This window comes from Denticeps clupeoides, chromosome 14, assembly GCF_900700375.1.
Source record: "Denticeps clupeoides chromosome 14, fDenClu1.1, whole genome shotgun sequence".
NCBI classification, from domain to species: domain Eukaryota; kingdom Metazoa; phylum Chordata; class Actinopteri; order Clupeiformes; family Denticipitidae; genus Denticeps; species Denticeps clupeoides.
This window is the reverse complement of record NC_041720.1, coordinates 9,597,797-9,618,469: the sequence shown is the minus strand read 5'-3', so window position 1 is coordinate 9,618,469 and position 20,673 is coordinate 9,597,797. Positions and strand designations below refer to the sequence as shown.

The 20,673-nt window shown below is 43.8% G+C and overlaps 2 protein-coding genes across 8 annotated transcripts in view; one reads left to right on the top strand and one right to left on the bottom strand.

Moving 5' to 3' along the window:
- The window catches only part of syt14b (synaptotagmin XIVb), a 29,010-nt gene that overhangs the window by 2,656 nt on the left and 5,681 nt on the right, over positions 1 to 20,673 (top strand). For 2 of the 7 annotated variants that reach the window (XM_029002132.1, XM_029002131.1), the window contains exons 3-12: positions 1,851 to 1,918; positions 3,720 to 4,677; positions 5,507 to 5,635; positions 6,198 to 6,427; positions 7,918 to 8,088; positions 8,200 to 8,466; positions 9,121 to 9,301; positions 9,406 to 9,462; positions 9,609 to 13,004; positions 17,141 to 17,416. In XM_029002132.1, coding sequence (XP_028857965.1) covers positions 3,891 to 4,677; positions 5,507 to 5,635; positions 6,198 to 6,427; positions 7,918 to 8,088; positions 8,200 to 8,466; positions 9,121 to 9,301; positions 9,406 to 9,462; positions 9,609 to 9,925 — 2,139 coding nt within the window. In that variant the 5' untranslated portion in view covers positions 1,851 to 1,918; positions 3,720 to 3,890 and the 3' untranslated portion in view covers positions 9,926 to 13,004; positions 17,141 to 17,416. Of the gene's footprint in view, positions 1 to 1,248; positions 1,309 to 1,771; positions 1,919 to 3,719; positions 4,678 to 5,506; positions 5,636 to 6,197; positions 6,428 to 7,917; positions 8,089 to 8,199; positions 8,467 to 9,120; positions 9,302 to 9,405; positions 9,463 to 9,608; positions 13,005 to 17,140; positions 17,417 to 20,673 lie in introns of those variants that run through there. The other 5 variants (XM_029002133.1, XM_029002134.1, XM_029002135.1 and 2 more) reach the window with 5 other exon arrangements.
- On the bottom strand, positions 11,383 to 17,446 carry kcnk5b (potassium channel, subfamily K, member 5b). The gene is made up of 5 exons (XM_029002138.1): positions 17,123 to 17,446; positions 14,081 to 14,192; positions 13,787 to 13,953; positions 13,146 to 13,314; positions 11,383 to 13,031 (listed from the first exon to the last, which is right to left on the bottom strand). Exons 1-5 carry the CDS (start codon positions 17,306 to 17,308, stop codon positions 12,247 to 12,249), a joined length of 1,419 nt encoding a protein of 472 aa, XP_028857971.1. The 5' UTR covers positions 17,309 to 17,446; the 3' UTR covers positions 11,383 to 12,246.

Here is a 20,673-nt window from a genome sequence, read left to right as displayed (position 1 = left end):
CCTGTATGGTTCCATGCACTATTTTATTTTTAGACACCTGCCAAGAGCAAACATGATAGCTGAAGACATATACCAAGCAGCCACAGTTCCTGTAATCATCTCTATTCATCTATTTTTATATATATATATTTTTTTATTAAAAGTCATGTTGCTGGACAGTCACATGACCAGCTATTAGTGCCTTGACAGTGCAAAGGTCCCCGGATCAAAATCCGTTCTCGGATATCAATGACACCGTTTAGCAACATGGCCTGGCAGCACCGCTCATCATGCGCCGCGCCTCGTCATCTTTAGTGTTGATTTTCATGGTGCAGACTTAATTGGCTGTGTCATGAGAGAGCGGCAGCGAGGGCCATTATGTGATTCGCTGGGGTGGGCGGGACCTTCCCGTCTGACCCGCGTAGAAGTGTTTTTCTCGAATGCCGTTGCCGCTTGGCCCAGCGGAGCAAAAAAAATGCTGATTCCGTTCGCTTGAAGTACTAGGAGCGCTGCGTGTCAAACTCAGCTGCTCTTTCATCCGGCCCGCCATCCCAGAGCATCTGCAGGCCCCCGCACCCCCTTCCGGGCACTCATTAGGCGGCAGTGTGCTCCACAGTGGCATCCTGTTTATTCTGGGCACCAAGGGCCAGGGCTGGTATAGGGCCGCAGAGAACGTGTGGCTGGTGTGACAATGAAGGGAAGGAAGCGAGGTCAAGGTGTGTTCAGAATTGATCTCTCTGGTCCCGTTTTGACACATTTGACTGGGCAGACCAATCCGGAACCTAATTTTGCACAGAGAGGAACAATTAAATGCACTGTTGTTGATACGTTCAGGTTTGACACTGAAATATGTCAATGAAAGACGTTCTGACCGACATTCCTCCCACGACTTTTAAAAAAGAATCGCATAATCTTCAACTCGCATTATTTGGTCTTTAAATGTTCATGTAAAAACGTATTGCAGAACGGATAAAGGCGTCACCGAACACTGAAGTCACCTGCACACACTTCACCTTCAGCGATCCGGAGCACTTGCATCTTTCCTGTTATCAAATCGCTTGGGGATGCGTGGGACACCGTCCCACTTCCCAATCAGCCAGCCTACGGAGGGGGACGTGGTGCAGACTAGGTTCTGACCTGGGATCCAGTCTTGACAATAAGGTGGCTTCGGGTTGCTCGGGTGCCTTTAATTATTCAGCGACTATTCACATACTCTTGTGACGGCCATAGAAAGTATCGGGTTGGTGAAGGAGGCTGATGATGATAGGTGCACCTAGGTCCAGCACTTTCAGATACAAGAAGCAATAGAGTGTCATGGAAAGCCTTCGGGTAAGCGTAATATAAATGGCTCTCTTTTTAAAAGATAAAAATGCTAACTGTGTTCTTCTAGATTTAAGATCGGGGTTGTTTAGGGATATGGTGAGGCGAGATGGAGATATTTCCTGTAGACACTAAAGACGGTGAAGTATTTGCTTATTCTTGTGCCTGTATTTACAGCCTCCTTCTTTCATTTTTTCTTTCTTTGTCCTGAACGTAAGTTAGGTTTGAGGCTGATTTTCCTGCCTCAAGTATCACGGGTAAAACTCCCAAAGTGCATTAAATGTATATAATTGTATATAATTGTCAAGTTTATATCTCGTGTTTTGGATGTTTTATTTCCGAATGGTGCTGCTTCTTGACGTGCCTCTACTGAATTCTCTTTTCTCATTTGTCCTGCCGTCTTTATCTTTGATCACTGCATCTCTCTCAGTTTTCCTTCCTGTGTTTTTCTGTCTCTCTGTTCTCTCCTCAGTGTCGCCTGAATTGCTAGGTGTTCTGTCCTCCATTGCCGTCTTCATGGTGGTGATTGCTCTCTTTTTCCTCTACCTCAGTAACAAGTTGTCAGTGGAGAGCCCCAGCAGTTTATCCTGCTTTGATGACTATAGGAAAGACCTGCGAGGTAAAGACGTTATGATGAAGTTGTCTTAAATGTAATTCGTGAATTTGACAAAAATGCTTCTCTTGTGATTTGCTCAATTCTTTACCCTTTGTGCATTATATAGGTAAAAAAGTCAGTGGTTACTGTATGATGCTGCCTAGAACATGTTTTAATTGAACAGTTTAATTTATTTTGTTTTGCCACATAATTCTGAAATGACTTCACTGCTTTATTAAATAATGCAGCATATTTATTTATTAATTTGGCCTGGAAAGCCAAATTCTTGTTCTTCTATTTCTTTTCATTATTATTATTACTTTGACTTGAAAAGCCGAAGTATTGTTCTATTATTAATTTATTTATTTGTTAGTTATTATTCTTAGTTTTTCTACATGCACAGGATTACAGTTTTGAGGTTATGAATTTGAAACTTCACATACAGAATCCTCGTGAACCCCCCTCTTGCCTTATTTTTTGTTCATCAACCTGTTTACAATCCATTTTAATATGATTTTTATTTCAGCCAAAAGGATTTAATAGGACTAGAATTTCACAAATTTGACCTGTGTGGGTGACACCGTGTAGCTAGGCTAGTGATTTACATTTGTTTAAAGGTTTTTTTCTTTTATCATAACTACCAGCATAAAACCCAGAAATTACTGGAATTCATGACCGTAATCTGCGTAATCTAAAATTTTTTCCCCCGACGTTATCTCGTTAGCGTGTTTGCCTGAGTTGTCCGTCCTCAGACTACATTTGTCTTTTTTGAAATTTTTGAACAAACAGTAACAACATGATGCATCGTGGCCATTCCCCATTAGCATTTTTGATGTTAGCATGCTAGCGTTATTGCCTCTGGGCAGTGGTGGCCTAGCAGGTAAAGAAATGGACCTGTAATGAGAAGGTTGTGGGTTCGAATCCCGATCCGCCAAGGTGCCACTGAGGTGCCACTGAGCAAAGCGCCGTCCCCACACACTGCTCCCCGGGCGCCTGTCATGGCTGCCCAGGATGATGGTTAAATGCAGAGGACACATTTCATGTGCTGCGCTGCAATGTTTCACAATGACAATCACTTCACTTCATTAGCATGCTAATTTCTGAACACATTTTTTTTTTCAGAAAAGCTTGTGTGTTTATCGTAAAAACATGTGTTATAATGCAGGCGAATTATGGCCCATATGGCCTTGTATTTTTCCTTTGCCTCTGCTCGTTTTGTCTATGAGGCGCCAAACTCTGCAGTCATCAGTGACCGAGTGTGTTTGCTGCAAATCCCACTTACTACCATTGTGTCCCTGAGCAAGACACTTAACCCTTAGTTGCTCCAGGGGGACTGTCCCTGTAATACTGATTTTAAGTCGCTCTGGATTAGGGTGTCTGATAAATGCTGCTGTAAATGTAAAAGAGAACGTGTGAGAAATGTATTTCAACCAGGCACAGTCATTTACATTTACATTTACAGCATTTATCAGACGCCCTTATCCAGAGTGACTTACAATCAGTAGTTACAGGGACAGTCTCCCTGGAGCCTCTTAGGGTTAAGTGTCTTGCTCAGGGACACAATGGTAGTAAGTGGGATTCGAACCCGGGTCTTCTGGTTCATAGGCGAGTGTGTTACCCACTAGGCTACTACCACCCAGTCATGCCGCTTCACCAAAAGCTCATCACTACTGTGATGCCATATAAACACAAAAACTGATTGGCCAGGATGTTTTAGGATGTTAATATCTGAGGGTCTTAGTTGGTACATTTTGTGCAATATGAGCAATTTGTGTATTTTGCAATGCTAAGGGTTACGCCTTTTTATCATTTGCATTAAATATAGGACACGTTGAGTGTGAGATCTGGAACTAGTGAAACCTGCACGTCCTGATGCGAAAAGTAGACAAGATGAAAGTGCAAGACAAGAGGAAAGTGCAAGGGCAGATCATTCTTCTCGCTTAAGACTAATGCTCTGGTCAGAATCTCAGACAGATTAGCAATCAGCACCAGGAGCATGGCGTTCTTCAAGAACTTCCAGGCGAACCTTCCCTCTGTCACCTCCATCATTGACTCTGTCTCCAGCAAAGTGGATGACCTGGCCACAGCCGTGAGCGATGCCACATATACTGTAAGTGACCAGCTGACGGAGCAGGTCACCACCATCATCAACAAAGTCCAGACTGAAAGCGAGGAGAAGACAGTGAAAGAGGAGGCCCAGAAAGAAGAGGCCCATGATGGAGCAAGTTTTTCACTGAGCAGTAAATTCAAGTTCCCGTCGATGGACGCTTTTGATCCCAGTGTTGAAGTCTTTGATTCTGACTCTTGGAACTCGCCTTCACACACAAAGTGTGTATACTCATACACACGGCCAAGTGACATAGAAGGAGGGAGAAAGAACAAACAGAAATCAGAAAAGAACGATGGAGACATGCAGGAGGAGGAGGACGAAGAGGAGAAGCAAAGAAGGGAAGAGAAGGAACGAAGAGTGGAGAGAAGAAGGGAGAAGGAGAGAAGAAAACAAGAGGAGCAGGAGAAGGAATGGTACAGTGGTTCCCAAGACAGACCTGGGAAGAGCAATGAGTCAAATGAGGAGGAACAGGAGGAGGAACAAGAAGACAAAGAGGATGAGAGGAAGGACAGAAATGGGATTTACCAGGAGGAACTACAAACTTCAGATGCCTCACAGAAGAAGAAGAAAAAGGGAAAAGACAGTTTTCAAGAGGACAAGGACGAGGAAGTTGATGAGGTGTCTCCCAAAGCTAGGAAAACAAGAAAGAGTGCAAAGAATGGAAAGACCACTGGTAAAAGACATGTGGCACGGTGTGCTGTGTCTAGAGCTGTCTCTTCACTCCACTTCTACACTTTTGCAGGTTTCATTTCATCCTGCAGCATTTGTGTGGCCAATGTCTGTGTGATTTTACTGATTCAATAAGTCTGATTGTCTCTGAGGTATATAATTTTTACCTCATCGCACTCTTGTTCTGGCAACAAGAGTAACGCTGTGGTCCTGAGAAATGGATTGTGATGAATTACAGCATGGAGGAGAAGGAAGATTAGGGTTTCTTGCATGGTGTGCTCTTACTCTTCTTGCTTGCTTGCTTACAACACGCTGAGATATCTCTTGTTCTCAAATTCTCAGATTTTTGGCTTTTTACTTGAAAAAGAAAAAACACCACTCTGAGAAATGGTTCCAGGTTTGACCATCTCATGTTGGATTTTCATGACGGTCATATTGGTCTGCAAACACAAAAAGGTTCAGAAAATTCAACTACAATCATAATTCAGTTTTTTTTAAGTAGGAGAATTGAATATGAATGTAAATACATGCCAAATCATCAGTGTTAGAATTATAACTAATGTCTAGTGTCTAATATTATCTCTGTAGCTTATCTTCTTCAGACCAAAGAAAAAAAGAAAAAAGAAGAGAATGTTGGCAAGGAGATGTACTTAATAATTGTCTATTAAAATGAAGTGGGAAACGTGATGTTTTATCTTCCTTTTTCCCTTTCTTTTTATATTCAAAATCTACTAGATTTTCCTTCATGAATTTCCACTTCATAATCTTTCCATATTAAGCATTTATATTTTTGGAATAGCACATGGCCATTTATTTCTGTTTTGTCCTCTCAGACAGGAGTGCTGAGCAGGGCTCATCGGAAAGTGAGGAGGAGAACCCAAGAAGGCACACATCCTCCCATCCTCAGAAAAACAAATACGCTGAGAACGAGGGCTACAGTAGCAAGGGCTCTCCTGCTCATGGTGAGCTACACACATCCATTCATTTCATCTCCCGCTGACTTTACCCTTTTACTGTTTGGGAAAAGAACTGTGAGGAAATTAGTGGTTCACGAACTGTACAGTACAAAATATAACTCGTAATATCTATGTCAGGGTTGGCAACTTTGGCCAGTCAAAAGGAGTGAGATTTTTGATCGTCATATTTGTATATAAACTTTTTCTTTAATTCTAACCAGTCACTTGGTTCCACCGAAAATGTATTCCCTGATATATATTTTTTTGGTTTATAACGGACTGATGTGGAGTGTCGAGTGTAAAATAGAAAGCACTTTTGGGTTTGTTTGCTAAAAATAGCTTAAATAACATAGGTGCATATGTCACCAAAACAAAAGTGTAGAATCGATCTCAAACCATAAAAGAAGAATTCAAATTTTGCCCAATCTGGCAACACTGCTCTGACCATCTGTAAGCTTTCCCCACACACAATGGTAATGGACTTTTTCAGCCATGAGAGAAACCTCGCTCTCTCTTATGGGATTTTTGGCTCTGGATGTTTCTTGCTAAAACGTCTTTTTTCTGACAGCTGAAAGCATCCAGCGAATGAAATGCTCGACCCCACCAAACGAACTTCAACCACCACCCTACCAGCCTTCTGGTCATCATACACGCCAATCCCGTACCCAAGGTGTGGCCAAAGATAGTGAGGAGGAGGAGGAGGAAGAGGAGAGCGAGGAAGAGGAGGACACAGAGAGTCACCTCAAGGGCCACAAAGAGGATTCTCCCAGCAATGGCACCAATACCCTAGGGCCGGAGGTAAAGGAAGCCCTCAAGCGCTTCCCCCAGTGTGTTCTGCTGTAGCCACCATCACGCCCCATCCCCCCACTCCAACTACCCCCACCCGCCTAACCATCAAACTGCAAAAACAAGGGTTCCTGCTTCATATGTTCAGTGGAGTGGACTTGAGCTGTGTGGGCCTCAGAGAAACGAAAGATATGCTAATTTTTGTGATTCATGGATAAGTTTGGCATAAATAAAGAAGCTTGGAGACCTCCGGAGTGTAGGTATGTTCCCTGAAGATCTTGTTAAAGAAGCAGAGACACATACATCAATGAAGCAGACTTGATTTTTTATTTTTTTTTCATGGCCAGCCAGGTTTTTCGGCTTGTTTGAAATTCCAAAATTGTATTGACGTTCACCCATTTACTCAACCCTCACTTTTTTTTTTTGCATAATTAGAGGTTTGTCTTTCAGCCTTTTCCCCCTCTAATGAAAACCCCCCCACACACTTGTTATGTTCTTTTTGTTTGTTATTTTTGTCATTACCTTGCTTGAGTAGCTGAGCGTTGCATAAAAATGATTGGACTCCTCTATGATTGGACAAGCATCACTGGTTTAGAAAGAGAGAGAGAGAGAGAGAGAGAGAGAGAGAAAACGTCAGGGAGAGGAGTGGGATGGATCTCCCTGCCTTTTCTATGCTGGCCTCGGGGCTACAGCCTCCTCATTCTGCCCAGGGGTTGGTAAGTCGAGCTCCGCTCCCTGAGTCTGCCTGAAGCTGTTTGGTGACTGCCGGTGCACTTGGTATCACACTAGAGATTTTGCAAGCGGTATATGCAGGTGTAATGCACACCAAAAATGATATCATGGGTAAAATGCACTATAATGCTGCAATTAAATCTGGACTTTGCAATTAGTGATGTCTAGGTTTCATGCGGCTTATTTATTACCCAAATAAAAGCACTGCTGCGTCACCAAATAAAGGCGACTCCAAGGAGATTGTGCTAAACTGAGAGTTTAAAAATAAGTGTGCATAAATGTCCCCAACATGCCTCATAATAAATTTTTAATGGTATTGTGTTCTTGATTATGTATTCATGAGCTTTCATCAACGGGCAATTTAGGCTCTTTCCGCTGTCATGCACATTGTCTGGACACTATTCTCAAACTGGTCAAAGATTTGTATGGTCAAAGATGTCCTGAGAATTTACATAAATAAACAGATCAAACAAGAAGAGAAAAACAATTTTTTAATTAATTGTGTTTGTGCATTTGTACTGCCAGCTGTCAATCACTTGGCTTCTCCCATTTTAAATGCTTTTGTTCTGGGTGACAGAAAAAAAATCACACATGAAATAATGCCAGTGGACTTTTCAGTGGACTTGTCCCATGCTTAGTCCATAGCATTGCGCTTAGCGTGAGTTTGAAAATAGTGTCCTCTCCCATAATCCCTCATACTTGCCCTTTTCACCGCCTCTTTCGTACGCTCCGGTGTCCTCTGATCGTCTTCTTTGTCCATTTCGCCTCAGGATGCTTCAGAACCTCCTTTGCCAGCAGGGTATGAGCCAGAGGTGTTGGGGAAGTACGGCACACTTGACGTGGCCTTTGAGTACGACTCGGGGGAACAGCGTCTAGCTGTCACGGTAACAGCGGCCACCGACATCCCCGCGCTTAAGAGCACCGGCAACATCTCTTGGCAGGTGTGCAGCCGTCCTGGTCCACCTCCATCAGCAGAAAACTCAGTGCAAGCGAAGCTTCTGGAGATCAGGTGTGAGGCGGGCCCTGTGCTGACCTAAACTCCACTGTCACAGGTGCACCTGGTGCTTCTGCCAACCAAGAAGCAGCGGGCCAAGACCGGGGTGCAGAAGGGTCCCTGTCCCGTCTTCACGGAGACCTTCCGCTTCTCACGCGTGGAGCAGGAAGCCCTCGGCCACTACGCCGTGCGCTTCCGCCTCTACAGCGTGCGCAGGATGAAGAAAGAGAAGGTGTTGGGCGAGAAGGTCTTCTACCTGACCAAGCTCAACCCACACTCCAAGATGGCCTTACCTGTGACCCTGGAGGCCGGCTCAGCAGTAACCGTAAGTAACCGTGTGCATGGTCACATCAAGTATGTCTTCAGGAATGACCAAAAACTATTGAATAGAATAGACAGAAACGATGACTTCTTGGGTTTAACTCTCCACCCAGTCCTTTTCGTGGATGTGTAATTATTTGCAACAATATTTGAAATGGGGGGAAATGGGGTCGAAGAGCAGGTGTGATGTTGGGTGATAGTGCCCATATATTTACATTTACGGCATTTATCAGACGCCCTTATCCAGAGCGACTTACAATCAGTAGTTACAGGGACAGTCCCCCCCTGGAGACACTCAGGGTTAAGTGTCTTGCTCAGGGACACAATGGGCAACATGACCTAGTGGGCACCACACCCGCCTATGAAGACTGCAAAGTCACAGCCAACTTATTACTGTTGTGTCCCTGAGCAAATGTCTCCTGGGGGACTGTCCCTGTAACTTCTGACCGATGACTCCCCTCCTGTCAGTATGTCCAACTTTCCTAAGTAGTACATGTGACATTTGAGAATACCTCCCATGGGGTACATTCAATGTAAACCCGGAGAGTTTAAAGGGAAAGTGAGGGCACACTCACTCACTCCAACACGCCCCAAAGATTTGTAAGTGAAAATCAGGTTCTCAGACTAGCGTCCTTGCTAAACGAAGCTTGCCTTTCAGGGCTGCGGGTCCACGGTTAGCGTGTCACGCAGCATAGGGGCCATGTCCTACCGCTCCACAGGGGAGTCAGCAACCCCCGAGATCCTCCTGGGCCTCCTCTATAACGCCACCACCGGCCGTCTGTCTGCGGAGGTCATCAAAGGGAGCCAGTTTAAGAACAACGCCTCTGACAAACCGCCAAGTAAGCCTGCTGATTGTTTGGCCTAGACTCTCTGTCCCTTCGCGTTAACTTCCTTGTTTTTTATTCCCATCCTTTCCCTACTCTTGCTGCCGTTTCTCTTGCAGTTGGCCTGTTCTGCTGTATAAAACAGTTTGTAGGAGGCCAGCTCTATATCATGCGAGGTGAGTGTCTGTCCTCTTCCACTCCCCCTGTCTTTCTGTTTTACCCGAGTTCCTGCTTCCCAGGTCTTTTTTGAGGATAAAACATGTAATGCATGCGTACGGCCGCCAGAGGGCACTTATTAGCTACTTCTCGTCCTCTTTCTCAGACACATATGTGAAGCTGATCATGCTGGACTCGAAAGGAAAGGAGATGTCCAAGTGCAAGACATCGGTGTGTCGGGGACAGCCCAGCCCCATCTACAAGGAGACCTTTGTCTTCCAGGTGGCGCTGTTTCAGCTGTCGGAGGTGACCCTTCAAGTGTCTGTGTACAGCCGCAGAAGCAGCATGAAGAGGAGGGAGCGGCTCGGCTGGGTCTCGCTTGGCCTCAACAGCACCGGCGAGGAGCAGGAGGAGCACTGGGCCAAGATGAAGGAGGCAGAGGGACAGCAGGTCTGCCACTGGCACACGCTCCTGGAATCCTAGGTGGAGGAGTTTCAAGCGTAGCGTCCACGTTGGTCACGTTGGTGGGTGATATGAAGCCTCGAGCTCTACAGGCGCAAAGCCATGAGGGGACACACGTATGTGGCAACACAAAATGACACCAGCTAAAGACACCATTCAAGCTACAACCCAATCAAACCCTTACCCCTTTTGGTAAGACAACACGAGCTACTACTGTACGGTTACTTGACGCTGCCAGTCAAGGTAGTAAGTAAGGAGTTTAGTCCCGTTTAGCAGAATGAATTCCATATTTGGCTTATGGATCTGAAGTACGACTAACACAGCGGGAGTGTTCTCAACTGTCACACTCACACATGACGGATCTGCATGTTTTGGTTTGGTTGCTTCCATAGACTTGATGTCTACAGCGGAAGTCGCATTATGTTTTCTTTACACCCAAGAAAAAAAAAATTATATATTTTTTCTCTAAATCTTGATGTGACATTAGCGGACTCTCCCCCAAAATATGCAATTCAGCTGTCATTCTACTTTACTTTACTTTATTTTGCAGACGCTTTTATCCAAAGCGACTTACAAGAGGAAGAATTTCTAATTTAGGTTCTAATTTAACAGATGTCATGTACTGGTATTGGTCGAGGACAGATCACTTCCAGCCTACACCCTTGTCACTATCCCCATGTGCCCTTTAAACTGCCAACAGACTTCTGGACTTCGTGAGCTTCTCCACTGAACATGTACTTTGGTGTAAAACCAGCTGATGCCACATTACTTATGAAATTGAGAGGAACGAGACGGAACATGCTGAGCTCCGTTATGCACGGCATGCGGATCAAAATGAGGGCTTTTGGGTTCACTGCAGATAAAATTCATGCTCTGCTTCCGTGTGCTGTAGAACCACGGTACATGGCAACTGTGGCATCACATGAATGTGATGGCAAAAACATCACATATGCAATGTTGACACTTCCATGCTGTTTTAAGATTTGGGTGGAAAAAAAATAAACCTGAACAAGCACGTTGTTACATACATGGGCTATAATAATGCAGTTTGTTTACAAATAAAATTATGCATATTTCTACTGCATATTACTCACAAATGCATATTTTTGTGCGTTCTCTTCTAACGTAAGTGGTGTGTAAAGATATTTTAAAGTCCTGATCAACTCAGATTACAGCTGAACAGCAAAGGAGGCTTGAAATACATTAGTCCTGGTGCAAATAACAAATTGAATGAAAACGAAGAATAATCTAAAATATTATTTTATAAAAGAATGTTTTTATGCGAGGGTTTATAGCTTTGAGTATAGTGAGCTAGTAATTTTTTATTTGCCTGACATTTATTAACAAGTTAGTGAAACTGACTGCACCGTTATTACACACCATGAAAGGCCCGAAAAAGGCCTGAACAAAGTTTCTATATCTGTATAGGTCTCATTAACAATATTTCCAGTGTTGTGTGTCTCATGTAAAAATTAGGAAATGATCAAATGTTTTTATCTTTTAGTTCCTTACTCTTCAGTCAAAGCAAACACAAATGTTTACATTTAAATTCTTAAAGTCTTCTGAAATTGGCTACTATTGTATAAATCTTTGAAACGATAAATACATTCAAATGAGACCAGAATCGATCTAACCCGTCACATCTGTTCGCACATTAAACACAGTAAAGCTGCCAGACAGAGATCATGTAGGCAAAGTCTTCAGCACAAAAAGCAATACTGTATCTCAAAATATTTAACTGTTATAATCAATGGCTATCGTCACACTTCACCTACCTGAGACTAGCATTCATCATCAACACTGCTTTCGAATCACTCAAAATGTACAGACAAGCAATTTCCTGCCTTTGTAAGCAGGATGTGATGAAAACATGAAACATATTCAGTCTTTGTTGATAATGTAAACAAGGACACTTTTTTTTTTGTGGCCCATCCCATTGCTGGGAAAAGCCAGTAATACAGTGTGGGCAGAAATGAAGGCAGATCATGGCAACATTTCAGCCAATAGATTGTCACCCACTGGTTGGGTCTCACCAAACCATTCATTGAGTTTTACAATCCCGCCCTTGAGAACCCCGTGACTCCGTTTAGGCTCAGATGCTTGTTAAGCTGCCACTGATGCGTCAAAATGTCAGAAGGAATGTGTTGTGGTTGGCGGCGCTTCCGGAGAACCGCTCGAATAATTTAGTCCTAGATTCAGTCAATTTCTTCAATTCAGCATATCCTACCGTGCAGATCCTACTAAGAGCTCAAGTTGGCTGTGGTAGCTAAAGAGTGCCTGACTCCTCAGCCATCTCCAGATGCCCCCCCAAAGTGCAGACATAGCCTCTGAAACACTCGGCCTCATCCTGTTTCATCCTTCTGCTCATCCTCTGATTCAACTAGATCATCTTCGGGCACTTTGTATACTGTAAACCTTCTCTTTCGTTCCTCTCGTCTGTGGTTCTCTCTGTTGTTTTCTTTGCTGATGATGGTGCTTGGACTCTGAGTTATGGGTTCTCTGGAATCCCAGGGACACCAACCTCGCTGGTCAACCTTTTCTTCATCTAGACATAACTCGTCTATGGCATGGTCCTTCTTGAAGACATCCAGCAAACTCTGATGCTCCTGGTCCTCTGCAAGGGACATGAGGGAATCTGAGACTTGAGAGAGAATTTTTTCACTGACACTGAAGCGGCGTTTAAGGCGAGGTGAGTGGTCCATGGTCTCAATCTTCATCTCACTGAGGAGGTCATTGCAGCTCTTTGACCTGGTGACCTCCTCATTGATGGTAACCTTCTTTTTTACCTTCTTCTCCTTCTCCTTCCTGGCTTCCAGGCCGATCTTCTTGATCACATCACTGTAGTCCTCATCTTTCACTGTCAGGTAATTGAAAATGTCAATGAAAGTGGCCTTGTGCTCTAAGGGTTTTTTGTGCAATCCATGCTCAGGGTCCTCATGCAGCTGCTGAACATCTGGAAGAACCTTGTGACGGCGCTGGTGTCTTCTCTTCTTCAGCACCTTGTGGGCCTCCACCACCATATGAACATTCCAACTGAAGAACAGTGACAGCCAAGCTAGTCCCATGGCAATCCACACCTCCACCAGGAAGCGGTAAATAGGTGGGTAGTCTATGTCAGGATCAACTCCTGTTAAAGAAAATATATGTGATTTTGTTTGATTTCTGTGCTTAGTGGCATGCTTCATTTCAATTAATGTGATTACTTAATAGTTGTATCACAGGACTGGAATATTTACTGTACCTGTGACGTAGTCTCCAAAGCCAACCGTTGTCAGAGTGGTGAATGAGAAATAAAATCCCTCAAGATAGGTCCAGCCTTCAAATTTCATAAAAACGAACGGAGGAATGATAAGGTGCACCAGGAGTCCCCACAACAAGAACAGCGCTGTGCAGATGAACTGAATTTTCCTCTAGAAGATTGAAGTGGAATACACGAGAAGAAAATAAGATCACTGCACTGATTTGTAAAAAACAGGTTTTACACAACAAAGATCGGGACATCAAGTCTGACCGGTCAAACATAGAAAGCTGTTTTGTTGCCTTTGTCCTTCATAGTTCTCCCCCCCTAGCTCCTCTAACAATACAGAGAGGAATGAATCACTGCTTATGGGTTTCAAACCATGGTGAACATTTATCACCATTAGTGTACAAAAACATTCCGTAACTACGTTAAGACGTGGAATGTTGATTACTTTTGTATCTTTGCCACAAATGATTTTTCTGGAACACCCAGACAGAAAGATACTGGACATTGTCAGATGGACATTTAAACCGTTCAGACAAAGGATAGCTCATGTAAATATGTTTCGCCATTTTAAAAAAAATCTGCTTTCTTAATGACAATAGGGTGGGGTGCAAAAACTTTTGCACGGTGTTACTTGCCGCTGAAAGGTCTTTTTGTATCAAAAGCTGACTCAAACGTTTGGCTCTGCCGCTGAAAAACGTGCCCATCTCACTGATCCACGTCAGGCAGAGCGGGATGCCACACAGCCCATACAAGATGTAGAATATACGGCCTCCACTGGTCTTTGGAGCGACGTTCCCATAACCTGTAGAGCCCGAGCAGACAGAGATTTTGGAAAGATAGAACGGTGTAGGTTCGGGCAAATGCCATTGGCTACGCTACGGTTAGAAACATGTTGTTATCAAATGAATAGAGAGTTACCAACACCATACCAATGGTAGTAATGACAGTGGCCGCAAAGATGAGCGAGTTCTGCCAGTTCCAGCTCTCAAAATGGTTTTTGCTTGCAATGGAAACCCCTTGTCCTGCAGCATCTTTCACTGCCTTGAAGACACAGAATAATAAAAACAGTTCTGGGTTACATATTGATAAATATCAAGATTATGACCATTGATACTGTTATGTTGAATATTGTGAGCATCATTTTATGGTTGAGCATAAGGGTGGGCAAAAATATCTTAAAAGGTCTCCAATTTAAAATGTTCACTTTGTGGGGGAACTATATTAATAGTTCCCCTAGCCTGTCAATCGTCCTGCAGTGGCTAGAAATAGTCACAAGAATGGCTAGTCATTCTGCTTCGCTGTTCAGAGTGTGAAAGTTGGATCTAGAATTTGTCCCCTGCAAACCATTGTGGTTGGTGAATGGTGTCGATGACGCAAATGCCCCCTCACTTCTACAGACCGCTCTCCTGCTCGTCCCGCCTCTCTCCACCTCATTTTACACACCGAAAAGGTGCATCCTGGGGAAATCTCATTGTGGGACTGGCTAAAAAAAAAAATCATAATAGGGGGCCTTTAAAAAAAATGGAGACAGAGGGGTATTTGATTAAATTTGATTATTTAATTATTACAGCACTTGTTAGATATTATATCAAGTGTTCCGTTCTGTGCTTTCTACCTGTCACATGCGTTGTGAAGCAATGATTAGAATAAAACCTGTCTGTCAAGGGGGCCCTAGCAACAAGAGTCCCTGCATTATGTGATCAGCAGAAGTCAAGACAGCCTAGAGTGGAAGTAAAACTATGCTTTGTGTGTATGTAAACAGTTGGCTGGACAAAATGGGCAAAAACTTCAAAAGACATTCAAAAGACATTAACTTCTTGTATGTTCTTCTGCTAAATAAAAGACCAAATTAAAAAATACAACTAAAATTCTACTAACTAATGAACTATAATTCGCAGTATATGATGTAGAAAATGTCACGATTCAGTTAGATTCCCATCTCGATTAAAAACTGATTCTCATCCTTGACTGGAAGTGTGAGCTCTGGCTGTGTGTCGGTCTCCAGACATAGTGTTGCCAGATTTGGCAGCTCGGAAATATGTTTACTGAAAATATACGCCGGGGAACCAGTCTTCTCACAGGGCATTCGCCCTCCTTCGCGTGGCAACGTTTATTTCAGGCATGTGTCTTTGTGCCACGGACGTACGTATCGAAGCTGCCGGGCTATTCTAAGAGCGCCAGGGTGTTTCTAAATGGAGGAAGCCGGGACACGCAGTTCACTCATAAAAACTTGGGGCCCGAACGGGGTGGGGACCAACATGTGCCCATGACAACCGAATCCAAAAGGAAGGACGCCTCTGTTGGCGTTCCCCTCGCCGAATTTGTGCCTTAAGATACAGGAAGTAAACAGTTTATCGTCAGGAAATCAACACGGGCCTATCAGAGGGGGCGCAGGAGCCTTAGCGGTATCTTCCTCAGACGAGCTCGCCGCTTTCGCTGGCCTGCGCCACGTCGCTTCCTTCAGGGCCCCGGCTGATAAGAGCCGGGGGAATGATGCGCTGCTTCTGGTCGAGATAATTATGCAGCCGACACCGTAATGTCATCGCTGCTTTCGGAAGTCTGATCCGGGTCACAGTATAATCCACAAAACTCTGGAGGTTTAGCTGCTGCAGGCCGACAAGCGAGGGAAAATATTACTCACACGCGCCAAGTGTTTACAACTTGGACTCCTGGTTGGCCTTAGGCCTGCTCCAAATTGAAAACTGCTGTTTGACCTTTTATTCGGCTTTCCAGTCTTACAAACTATCTATATCTACACATCACGACAGAACGCATTCTGCGTCAATGGTTTATTTCCCAGAAAGTTACAGTTAAATTAAAAAAATCTAATTTTACAACCGATTATAATTCTCACTGAGCTCGTTCGTCAAAAAAAAACAACAACAACACATGCACCTAAAACTATAAATCCAGATTTACCTACTCGTTTCATTATTTCAAACCTTCATTTACATTTACAGCATTTGTCAGACGCCCTTATCCAGAGCAACTTACAATCAGTAGTTACAGGGACAGTCCACCCCTGGAGACACTCAGGGTTATGTGTCTTGCTCAGGGACATGATGGTAGTAAGTGGGGTTTGAACCTGGGTCTTCTGGTTCACAGGCGAGTGTGTTACCCACTACACTACTTTCACAACGACAACTTATTATATTTGTAATTTTCCTATTCAGACCCATGTCATGGACAGAGTAGAGTGGATGTGTCTGGTCCATTTTATTTCCAGATTAATTGTCACCGGTTCCCTCGATAGCGGGAACCGGAGGCCGGAAATGGCGACATCGCTCCGCTCCATGCCAGCTCCCGTAGGCACGACACACGCCCTTAGCACACCCCGACCGAATTCCCCTGCAGACTACGTCAATATGTAACTTAAATAATAAATTAAAAAAACTCTAAATTAAAAAAAAAATCAAAATCTGGTCCGAAGTAAATCCCACAGAAACTTTCCGCGGCGCTGTTTTTTTTTTTTTTTTTTAAATTCGGCTCCCGGTTCACCTTCCAACAGGCGGAGCTTCCAGCGGCGACAACAACAACAAAAAATACGCTTTTATTAACCTTCCGTGATAATGATTATAAAAAAGACGATAACGACACCGTCGCGAGTTATTAAACGGGTTAAAATGTAAGCCGCGCCGTTCCACTCGGTCCACGCGTGAACAATAGCGCCGTGCACGTCCCGACGCGCCTTTACATACCTGCCAAAACGCAACTTTTATCCTTATTTTCCTTTTCTGTTGAATGAGAAACTGTATAAAGTTCACAGAGAAGCTTTTTCTCCGTTTAAAAAAAACCAGCGGTTCTTCGCCAGTGTCCGTTTGGACACGTTGTGTGCTAAAGGTGTTTGGAGAAGTTTATAACTACGGAAAAAAAGCTATTTTTTTTATTGTCGCACTTTATCTTCCAGCAGGTAACGAAAAAATATGAATAAATAAATACAAAAAAAAAAAACCCACTCGGAACTTTCATACCTTCACTATTTCGTCCAGGTTCTCCTTCTCCAAGCACGGATATCTGGTGACGAATTCCTCCAGTTTTCTGTCGTACTCGTCGTTCGCAGCCTGCAGGTTGGGCTCCTCCAGCAGCTGGAATATCGCGGCTCCGATGGACAAGTAGAAAATGATCCCCGAGGTCAGTAAGGGACCTTTGTCGGCCATGGTCGGGGTCCCCGCTGCGGCTCCCACGGCCTCCGGAGGTCCGTGACGAGAAAACAGCGGAGTCGGGTTGCAAATGGAGGAAACGGAGACTGCGGTCCTCCCACCAAGGTGAGACTTCCCTGGTCGGTCCTCACGCCTTCAGACGTGGCCAGACATACACGTACAGTACAGGCCAAAAGTCTGGACACACCTTCTCATTCAGTGTGTTTTCTTTATTTTCATGACCATTTACGTTGGTAGATTCTCACTGAAGGCATCAAAACTATGAATGAACACATGTGGAGTTATGTACTTAACAAAAAAAGGTGAAATAACTGAAAACATGTTTTATATTATAGTTTCTTCAAAATAGCCGCCCTTTGCTCTGATTACTGCTTTGCACACTCTTGGCATTCTCTCGATGAGCTTCAAGAGGTAGTCACCTGAAATGGTAGTAGCCTCGCCTATGAACCAGAAGACCCAGGTTCAAATCCCACTTACTACCACTGTGTACACTTAACCATAAGTTGCTCCAGGCGGGACTGTCCCTGTAACTACTGATTGTAAGTTGCTCTGGATAAGGGCGACTGATAAATGCTGTAAATGTAAATGTTTTCCAACAGTCTTGAAGGAGTTCCCAGAGGTGTTTAGCACTTGTTGGCCCCTTTGCCTTCACTCTGCGGTCCAGCTCACCCCAAACCATCTCGACTGGGTTCAGGTCCGGTGACTGTGGAGGTCAGGTCTCCACTTTTTGTTAAGTACATAACTCCACATGTGTTCATTCATAGTTTTGATGCCTTCAGTGAGAATCTACCAATGTAAATGGTCATGAAAATAAAGAAAACACACTGAATGAGAAGATGTGTCCAAACTTTTGGCCTGTACTTTAAATTTACGAGAGAGCATCTTAAAGGCCATATCAGTATTTATACTTTTTAAAATATATAATTCACCATAGTCCTGTTTAACAAATAATAATAATAATAAAACAGTTTGAGGAACATTGGTTTGCATAGTAAAATGATTTAAGGAAACTCAAAAAAATGATTATCATATATGTATTTAAAGGATACCGTGCATTCCCTTGTATTTGAAATGTGCTAATATTAGAAAATGCTAATTAATTAGTAGAAAAAAGCTAATTAACTAGCAATAGAATCAAGTACAGCTCACACAGGGTGTGAATAAACAGTAAGTAACCTGCAGTGTGATCATTTCTTCTACTTTTGGGTGTGTGAATATTTCGTATTATATGATAAAATTGCAAAGATACAAACCAATTATTTTATGATAGAACAGTGTTTTTCAGTGAATTTCTGATTGGGAGACATGTGGATGTTAAGTCATCAACTCTTTCCTTTTTGCAGGCCCCGCTCACACACATTTACAGTAAACCGCCAACCTCACATATATAAATATGGATATATGCAGTGTTATATACACTATATGTGTGTACTTATGTGTGTGTTTATGTTCTCAAAGCAAAAAAAAAAGTGAAAATGTTTTTCTCTCTTTGTCAAGGCTGGTACATTTGCATTTTCCCACCCCCAAGGAGTTCAGGGTGATTGCTAGAGCGAGTAGTATATTCGTGTTCTGGATTAGAGGGGAAGCAAGATTGTAAATCAGTGAACAAACTTCTGTGTCTGTTTACTCCCCATCCACACCTATTGCTACAATAGTGTTAGAAGTGGATGGGAAGAAATATAGAAAGAGTGGATCTGAGAGTGGAAGTGGACGGGAGGAAACAGAGAAAGAGTGGATCTGAGAGTGGAAGTGGACGGGAGGAAACAGAGAAAGAGTGGATCTGAGAGTGGAAGTGGATGGGAGGAAACAGAGAAAGAGTGGATCTGAGAGTGGAAGTGGACGGGAGGAAATATAGAAAGAGGGGATCTGAGAGTGGAAGTGGACGGGAGGAAATATAGAAAGAGGGGATCTCAGAGTGGAAGTGGACGGAAGGAAATAGAGAAAGAGTGGATCTCAGAGTGGAAGTGGACGGGAGGAAATATAGAAAGAGGGGATCTGAGAGTGGAAGTGGACGGGAGGAAATAGAGAAAGAGGGGATCTGAGAGTGGAAGTGGACGGGAGGAAATAGAGAAAGAGGGGATCTGAGAGTGGAAGTGGACGGGAGGAAATAGAGAAAGAGGGGATCTGAGAGTGGAAGTGGACGGGAGGAAAGATAGAAAGAGGGGATCTGAGAGTGGAAGTGGACGGGAGGAAATAGAGAAAGAGTGGATGTCAGAGTGGAAGAGGATGGGAGGAAATATAGAAAGAGTGGATCTCAGAGTGGAAGTGGACGGGAGGAAATATAGAAAGAGGGGATCTGAGAGTGGAAGTGGACGGGAGGAAATAGAGAAAGAGGGGATCTGAGAGTGGAAGTGGACGGGAGGAAATAGAGAAAGAGGGGATCTGAGAGTGGAAGTGGACGGGAGGAAATATAGAAAGAGGGGATCTGAGAGTGGAAGTGGACGGGAGGAAATATAGAAAGAGGGGATCTCAGAGTGGAAGTGGACGGGAGGAAATAGAGAAAGAGTGGATCTCAGAGTGGAAGTGGATGGGAGGAAATATAGAAAGAGGGGATCTGAGAGTGGAAGAGTCTGAGAGGTCCCAACCACATTTACATTTACATTTACATTTACGGCATTTGGCAGACGCCCTTATCCAGAGCGACTTACAACGTGCTTTCAAGTTACCATCGATGAAGAGATCAATTCCGGTTCACTAGGACCCCAACTATGAATACATCTATTTAATTCACTCTGTTGTAGATTCTGTACACAAAGTTTGACAAGAAAATTACAATTTAATCTAAATATTCTTTAAAGAGGAAGGTCTTGAGCTGTCGTTTGAAGGTGCTCAGTGACTGAGCTGTTCTGACCTCGAGGGGAAGTTCATTCCACCACCGAGGGGCCAAGACGGAGAAGAGTCTAGATGAATGTTTTCCTTTTACCTTCAGAGATGGAGGGACCAGGCGAGCAGTACTGGAGGCTCGGAGTAGACGAGGTGCAGTGCGGGGTGTAATAAGGGTTGTGAGGTAGGATGGTGCTGCTCCATGTTTGGCTTTGTAGGCCAGCATCAGTATTTTGAACCTGATGCGTGCAGCTACTGGGAGCCAGTGAAGGGAACGTAGCAGAGGGGTGGTATGGGAGAATTTGGGAAGGTTGAAGATCAGTCGTGCTGCTGCATTTTGTATGAGTTGTAGAGGTCGGATGGTATATAGAGGTAGACCAGCTAGAAGGGAGTTGCAGTAGTCCAGTCGTGAGATTACTAAGGACTGAACCAGTAGTTGGGTGGCCTGGGTTGACAGGTAAGGGCGGATTCGTCTGATATTGTAGAGAAGGAATCTACATGAGCGGGAAAGATTGCTGATGTGAGTTGAGAAGGAGAGT